The following is an 8,805-nucleotide window of genomic DNA, read 5'->3' on the forward strand; positions in this document are numbered from 1 at the left end:
CCGTAGAGCAGATAGTATTCTTCCGGGTGTGCTTGCAAATCCTGATTGGCAGCCCACAAATTCTGCAGCACCTGTACTTCCCCCATTCACTGCCCAACCCGGAATTCAGGTGGAAACAGCAAATTTAACTACTTCCCTTGATTTTTTGGAGCTGTTTTTCACGGAAGAGCTCTATGCATTGATTGTGGATCAAAGCATTTTATATGCACAACAGTTTATCACCACCAACCCAAATTCAAACCTTGCCAGACTGTTCACATGGAAACCTATTACAGTTTCTGAATTTAGGTTTTTTTTGGTCCTAAACCTCCACATGGGCATTAATAAGAAAAATTTATTGCACTTGTATTTGTCCGCAGACCCGATTCATCATATGCCGTGTTCTCTGCTGCCATGGCCAGGCATAGATATGAGAGTATAATGTGTTTTATGCATTTCAATGACAATACACTCTGTCATCCTTGGGGTAACCCTGAATTTGACCGGCTCCACAAAATTCAGCCCCTCACAAATCACCTTAACCAAAAATGTGCAGATGTCTATACTCCCCACCAAAAAAATGTGTGTTAATTAATTTTTTAGGCCACCTTGCATTCAAACTATTTCTCCCCAATAAGCTGGTCAGATATGGGGTCAAACCTGTATATCAGACCTTTGATTTGGGGGGGTTGGTGCTATCCTGGTATTTCAGGGCCCCCGAAACTGATAGGTAGTGAGGAAGTGAAATGAGGAAGTTATGCACCTTCAGGCTTTCAAAGTGGTCATTGGATTTCGGGCTCCCTGTCATGGAGTGCCTGCTCCTTGTTCAAAACCCCCCCCCCCAGTGCCTGTGTCTTTCCCGTGTCCCCTCACCCTCTCCTCATCCTGTTGCAGCCTTTGAAGATGGGCTGCACAGGATGAGGGGGGTCACCTCACCCCCCTGCCCCTCGTCACCTCCTCACATCCTCACGCAGCCTGTGAAGGCAGGCTGCGCAGGATGAGAAGGAAGTGACCCCTGTGGCGGACCTCACACCTCTATGGCCATATAGACAGAGAGAAGTGACACCTCACTGAGGGATTCTGGTGCGGGGCTGCTAACCCGGCGCTGCGCACCCCTGGTGAGTGCAGTGCAGGGCACGATAGTTTCTCGTGACTGTACTCTCAGACAGACAAAGGCTCTCAAGAGTGCAGCCCCTGTCAAGGGACGTGCCTCATTGCCCGGCAATGCGGCGTTGGGCTGGCCATTGCCGGGGCAACCTGGAAGCATCCCACACAGCTTTTAAAAGGCCAGCTTGAGACCAGGCTTGCTCTCTTCCTCCCGCTGCTGTCCCTGGGGCCACCACAGTCATGGGAGGTGTGGCCCGGGCCTCTGCAGGCATCCCCACTGCGTGCTCTGCATGAGCCCCCTTACCACAGGTCAGACCCCATGGCCATGACTCCTGCTGCTGTTCCTGGCTGCTACGAGGGCCCCTGCTGCTGATTGCTGGGCACTGGAGAAGCTGGCCACTGTGAGGGCCGCTGTCTGTTGCTGAGGGTCCCTGGGAAGCCATCCTGTCTGCAGATCACTGGGCCCCTGGGAAGCTGTCCCATCTGCTGATCATTGGGCCCCTGGGAAGCCATCCCATCTGCTGATCGTTGGGCCCCTGGGAAGCCATCCTGTCTGCTGATCGTTGGGCCCCTGGGAAGCTGCACTGCCTGCTGACCGCTTTGTCCCTGGAAGCTGCCTGCTGCTGAGCGTCTGCAAGTCGCCTATCCCTCTGGAAGCCTCCTGCTGTTGAGCACCTGCAAGACACCTATCGTAAGTGTCCCTAGAAGCCATGAACTGTCCCTGTTGTGCGCACAGACCACCCGTGTCTTGAACTGTCCCTGGTGTGCGCACCGACCCCCGTGTCCTGAACTGTCCCTGTTGTGCGCACAAACTACCCGTGTCCTGAACTGTCCCTGTTGTGCGCACCGACCACCCGTGTCATGAACTGTCCCTGTTGTGCGCACAGACACCCGGGTCATGAACTGCCCCTACTACACGCCTAGACTACCATTACTTGAACTGCCCCATGGCGTGCCCAGAGTATAGCTAACTGTGATGCCCCTGAGTGCTTGAGGCATCGCTACCCATTGAGTCCCCTTGAGCCTGATGTCCCTAGAAAGCTGGGTGGGAGCTGTGCTAGGCCAGACTCCACAGTTGGAGTCCCTTTGAGTCCCCGTGAGCCCGATGTCCCTAGAAAGCTGTGTGGGAACTGTGCTAGGCCAGACTCCACAGTTGGAGTCCCGTTGAGTCCCTGTGAGCCTGATGTCCCTAGAAAGCTGGATGGGAGCTGTGCTAGGCCAGACCCCATAACTAAAGTCCCATTGGGTCCCCGTGAGCCTGTTGTCCTTAGTACGCTGTGTTGAGGCCAGACGCCAAAGCCAAGCTCCCCTTGAGTCCCCGTGAGCCCACTTACCGTGGGTGTCCCTACAAGCCGCATGTCGCGGAGTGCCATGAACTGTCCTGATTGAGTGTCTTTCAGAGTTCAATAAAGCTTTGTGTGTTTCCCATCTTCTTCGTGGGTTCTGTCCTGCCTACGCTTCCGTTACACTCCCGTATGTAGCTAGGCTCCCAAAACGTCTCTCACATGTGGTACCCCCATACTCGGTAGAAGTAGCAGAATGTATTTGGGGTGTAATTCCACATTTACCCATGGCTTGTGTGAGCAATATGTCATTAAAGTGACAATTTTGTGTAAAAAAAAAAAACTTTTAGAAAAAAATAAATCTTCCATGGACTCAACATGCCTCTCAGCAGATAGCTTAGGGTGTCTTCTTTCTGAAAAGGGGTCATTTGGGGGTGTATGTACTATCCTGGTATTTTAGCACCTCAAGAAATGTGATGGCAGTCAGAAAGTATAAGCTGTGTAAATTCCATTATCTATACCATAGTTTGTAGATGATATAACTTTCACACAAACCAATTAATATGCAGTTATTGAGATTTTTTTTTTACCAAAGACATATAGCAAAATACATGTTGGCCTAAATTTATGACAAAATTTGAGTTTATTGGATATTTTTTATAACAGAAATGAGAAAATGTAGTTTTTTTTTTCAAAAGATAGAGAATTAGCGTTCCGATTTTACAGAATTCCATCGTTGGGAGTTTGGACGTATGAGTTTGTTTTTGGAGTAGATGGTAGACGGTAGAGAGATGGGAGCTGGAAGGTGTAGAGCTGTTGAAGAGTGTTATGAGGCCCATGGGCTGAGTGTTCTCACACCAGTGCAGGTGAGGTAGCATATGTCTAATTCTGAGGAATTTGTAGAAGTCTTTCTGGTCCTGAAAATAAGTGAGGCTGAGATCCTGAAACGTTCTTATGTAAGTGTTGTTCAGCAGATCTTTGACAGAGTAAATGCCCTTTGTGTACAAGTTTACAGGCTGATATCTTCAGATAGGAGTTCCAAGGTGAGAAGAGAAGGCATTGCAGAACTTTTTGCAGTATGTCCAAAGAGGATTACGCCAAAGAGTTCCACATTCATATGATTGGTGTTTTGGTGTCCAGGAATTCTGGTCAGTTTCTATCATTGCACCATGGAGAGTATTCTTCCCATCCACACTGCAGTGTAGTATGATGGCTGTAGGGTGGAGGATAGGAAGTGTTGGTCTCGGGAGGAGAAATAAAGCACAGCGGATCATAGGTACAGATCTATCGAATTTGGACACAGCTATGCCAGCAGACTAAAAAAGAGAGCAAATGGCATAGTGATCCATCCCGGTTACAGTGTGTTTGTATCTATGATAAATGACAGGCTAAACCCACCTGGAGACTTTCTCCACACCTGGAGTGTGCTGAGTTCTTGGAGAACGTCTACACAGTGTTTCCAGATTGGCTTTATCACCCCAACGAGCTCGCTCCAGTTCATGGATGTCATCATTATGTTTGGAGGATCTCACCAGTCAGGAGCCTTTCCTGTCATCCTACATGTTCCCTTCTGAGGATTGTTCTATCCTTCCAAACAAATGTATGAAATCATGGATGAGTCCTCCTTCTATGTGATCTAGAAGATCTTCAATCACAATGTCTTTATGGATGAAGTGGATGGCCCAGTTTATATATTATTTATTGCTTTACAGCTTTATTCCCTCCAGGATTCATTCTTTATTTATAGAACCATTCAAGGAAGTGTTCTTACTTTGAGAGATCTCCACCACCATTCCTCTGTGACCATTACATCCTTGTCATTTATGTCTAACATCTTCATTATCAGTGGATTGATAGATATTTTTATACTTTAAAGAATATTTTTACATTTTCTTTACCAAAAAGATTGATTTCAGAGGTAATCTGTTTTAATTTGTCTTCTATATGTAATAAAATATCTTTGTTAAAGTGTTGGTTCCATAAGAACTAGAATGATTTGTTCTTCCTTATCTTGTGTTATATATGAATTTCCCTGGTAGATATTTTACAGGAATGATTATTTGGGCTCCATTCACACCAACGTGTATGTTAGTACTTTCTATTTTCAGAATCGCACAATTTAACATGGCTTCCTATGGGACACGTTCACATCTAGGCTTTTTTGAGCTGCTGTGTTTTTGGAAAGGGCCCAGGACTTTTTTAAAAGCAAAAAGCAGCATTTTGCTACAATAGAGTTCAATAGAGAATCTGCTGAAATGCATGGTTGTGCATTTTTGCATTTTTATTCTGCCCAGCAAAAAAAAAAAAAAATGCACTTTGAAAAAAAAAAAAGCTGAACAAAACACAAAACTCAGTAAAAACGCATCACAAACGTATCAACATGCAAGTGTACAATCCAAACGCACATGTTCTGTGTATAAATGGCTGTGTGTATAAGTGGGTGCTGCAGCGACCGTCGGCTGGAACCAAACAGAATCAGTAAGGGAGAATATCACCAGCACACCGAGGATCACCAATATGGGGCCAAAAGTTTTACTGAACGTTCACATAGTTACAGCAAGGCAATGTTTCAGAGACTTGCATGACTCCTCCGTCACATGCCTGATGAAGGGGTCCTGCGAGACTCCGATACATTGCCTTGCTGTAACTGTGATCGTTCATTAAAACTTTTGGCCCCGTATTGGTGATCCTCGGTGTGCTGGTGACATTCTCCCTTACAAACATAGCAAAAATGCAAAATGAACTGCGAAAAGCACTGCAAAAAGCAAACTACAAAGCTGTGAACAGAGCCTTACAGATGTTTCTCGGGGCTGCAGTTCCTCTGAGTTCCAGAAGGTGGTGATCTCACTTCTTCCCAGGCAGGACTTCTCTATGGAAGACAGACAGGAAGTGATGTCAGGTACAGACAGGAAGTGATGTCAGACAGGATGTTCCAGATGGTTTTGAAGTATAAAATAGACGTTACCAGAAGTAGCAGCAGAGGAGGTAATAAGATGTTATTTCCTATTTACACCCAGTAACCCCCCCGTCATGTCCATCCTCTTCCTCCATAGTCATGTCCATCCTCTTCCTCCATAGTCATGTCTATCCTCTTCCTCCATAGTCACGTCCGTCCTCTTCCTCCATAGTCACGTCCATTCTCTTCCTCCATAGTAACGTCTGTTCTCTTCCTCCATAGTCACGTCCGTCCTCTTCCTCCATAGTCACGTCCGTCCTCTTCCTCCATAGTCACGTCCGTCCTCTTCCTCCATAGCCACGTCCGTCCTCTTCCTCCATAGTCACGTCCGCCCTCTTCCTCCATAGTCACGTCCGTCCTCTTCCTCCATAGTCACGTCCGTCCTCTTCCTCCATAGTCACGACCGTCCTCTTCCTCCATATTCATGTCCGTCCTCTTCCTCCATAGTCACGTCCGTCATCCTCCTCCATAGTCACGTCCGTCCTCTTCCTCCATAGTCATGTCCGTCCTCTTCCTCCATAGTCACTGTGACGTCTTTTATCTCCAGCAGATGATGATACACACATATATAGTGTGGGAACCCAGATGAACCCCTTCAGGGGCAGAACATTCCCCCACTTCCGGGGCCGGAACATTCTCCTCATTGTGGAGATAAATTCTAGTAATATGGTCCTCTAAACAAACAGCACTGACAATAAATAGACAAGACAAGGACCATCCTGACCATACATGGCCTACAAAGGGCAATGATGACACTACACAGGCAGCCAATGGGCAATCATTACACTATGCAGCCAACACAATGATGGAGTGCCGGGGTCAGGAGTATGGAGCATAGAGCCCCTTACATTGCTGCTCAGGAGGAAGGAAACATTCCCCAGCCGGCCAGGAAGAATATGTTCCATCATTGGTGTCAGAGGGAGGGAAATACTGAGGGGTCTGAAGGAAGTAGAGGAGCTGAGGGGTCTCTGAGGAGGTAGTGGGACTAAAGAACTCTGGATCCTCTGAGGGTTTCCTGCCTTTGAAGGACTCTGGGACCTCTGAGGAGGAGGAGTAGCTGAAGAACTTTGGGAGTCTGTTAGGAAGTAATAGGGCTGAACAACTCTGAGAGGTTAGTGGGGCTGAAGGACTGTGGGGGCCTCTGAGGGGGTATTCAGGCTGCAAGGCTCTGAGGTAAGAGGGGGCTTTAGGGCTCATAGGAACTCTTGGTCTCTGATGGTCCTCCCACCCCACCTTCACTTACTTTTCTGACCTCCTTAAAGAACTCCTGTCAGCACGTGTAGGAAGTCTTCACCTCACCATCTCACTGGTCAAGACACAAAATAGAACAAAGAAGGACACTTGGTCCTTGGGGAGGTCTGTATGCATAGCATTAATGCTTAATGGGCGGACAGTCCAATACCTTCCCATACCACAGAATCTGGCAGTGCCCGGTAATAGAATTCAGAGCCAGAAAAATCCACTGCCACTCTGTACAATGTCCTGGAAATGTCAGAATACTTGGCAACTAGGAGATCAAACCCTTCCTCCTGCTGTCCTCCTCCTACCTACACATAGAAGAGATGAGAACAGGCTCCTCCCCCACAGCTCTCTACTCCACTAGCACCATCCTCCTGCTACCCAATCCCTTCTCTTACTGCAGAGAGTGACAGTGACATCACTCCTGTCAGTCAGCAGGCTGCTGGAGATTGGAGCCTTGCAGCCGGAGTTCTGCCAATTATCCTGATTATCCAGCAATTCCGGCCAGCAAGTTCCCCTTCCTGGACCTCATGATGAGCCGACATTGACCTCACAGCACTGCCTCAGAGCAAACAAGTCATAGGAAGGATCAAATTTATCATTCCTTGTCTGCAGATCTAATACTCATCAAAACCAGTTCAGAGACCAAACAAACCCAACAGAGAAAAGGGGATTTCTGATGCAGCAAGTCAAGAGAGTCCCGGGACCTTGAAGATTTAGTAAACCCTAAACAGTCCAGACTAAATGTCTTCCCATGGGGGGAGTAGTTCTTCAATGTCCATCAACCCTCCTATTCCCCCCTCACATCCACATCCTATTATTGTGTGACCAATACCATCCAAAGCATTCTTACTTTCATTTCCCAAAGTTATCCGTCTACAAGGAGACCTGTATAGATCACATGATGGCACCAATGAGGATGGAGGAGGACCGGAGTCACATGACTGAGAAGATACTAAACCTCACCCTGGAGATCATCTACCTGCTGACCGGAGAGGTGAGGAGGATTCTGGGAGGTCACATGACATCACTCTTATCTCTATTAATAAAATGCAGACCTGACCAGAGAGGTGAGGAGGATTCTGGGAGATCACATGACATCACTCTCATCTCTATTAATAAAACACAGACCTGACCGGAGAGGTGAGGAGGATTCTGGGAGGTCACATGACATCACTCTCATCTCTATTAATAAAACACAGACCTGACCGGAAAGGTGAGGAGGATTCTGGGAGGTCACATGACATCACTCTTATCTCTATTAATAAAACAGACCTGACCGGAGAGGTGAGGAGGATTCTGGGAGGTCACATGACATCACTCTTATCTCTATTAATAAAGCACAGACCTGACCGGAGAGGTGAGGAGGATTCTGGGAGTCTAACATGATATTCCTATTGGTTCCTCAATACAGAGATTTCCTCTTCTGAAGTCAGGTGATCATATGACCATCACAGTGCCTCCATGTGACTCCCTAAACCCTGAGAGACACAACATGCAGAAGATTCTAGAAGTCACCAAGAAGATGATGGAGCTGCTGACAGAGGTGAGCGGTGCCGGGAATTCTGGGACATTCTCCAGTAACAGACAAGGGATGTGTCTGGATGGTGACTGTATCATTGTGTGTGTCAGGTTCCTATAAGGTGTCAGGGTGTCACTGTCTATTTCTCCATGGAGGAGTGGGAGTATTTAGAAGGACACAAGGATCTCTACAAGGACGTCATGATGGACAATCAGCCGCCCCTCACATCACCGGGTAAGAGGAGACTTTATTGTAAAGGAGAGAGCAGTACGGAGGATCCACCTAGATCCCCCATCATCTGATAAACACATAGAAACAATGGATTCAGTCAGTGTGTGTGTTTCCTACAGATGGATCCAGTCATGGGAACCCTCCAGAGAGATGTCCCCATCCTCTGTATTCCCGGGATTCCACACAGGAAGGTCACACCATCCCTCACCATCATCAGGTAGATGATGACAATTATTGGTAGTTGTGATTTATACACAGCATGTTTGTTACAATGAATGTTTTATTATATCTTTCAGAGTGGAATCCTCGGGGATGATAATATTGATGTTAAAGAAGAGTATAAAGAGGAGGATGAGGAGTATGGAGTAATGGAGGAGTTTTCAGAAGGACACAAGGATATGATGGAGCCACCTAATACCAGGAACCCCCCAGAGAGATGTCCCCGTCCTCTGTATTCCCGGGAATCCACACAGGAAGGTCACACCATC

At 47.2% G+C, this 8,805-nt stretch overlaps 1 protein-coding gene across 1 annotated transcript; it reads left to right on the plus strand.

Moving 5' to 3' along the window:
* Window positions 1–3,247: 3,247 nt before the first annotated feature.
* LOC149445391 (uncharacterized) lies at window positions 3,248–8,558 on the plus strand. Its single transcript, XM_089653824.1, has 4 exons — window positions 3,248–3,412; window positions 7,979–8,110; window positions 8,197–8,320; window positions 8,437–8,558. The coding sequence occupies exons 1-4, from the start codon at window positions 3,248–3,250 to the stop codon at window positions 8,556–8,558; spliced, it is 543 nt and encodes a 180-aa protein (XP_089509950.1).
* Window positions 8,559–8,805: the final 247 nt, after the last annotated feature.

Source organism: Staurois parvus, unplaced genomic scaffold (genome assembly GCF_062004578.1).
Source record: "Staurois parvus isolate SC_StPar_1 unplaced genomic scaffold, SC_StPar_1.0 ptg000721l, whole genome shotgun sequence".
Classification (NCBI taxonomy): domain Eukaryota; kingdom Metazoa; phylum Chordata; class Amphibia; order Anura; family Ranidae; genus Staurois; species Staurois parvus.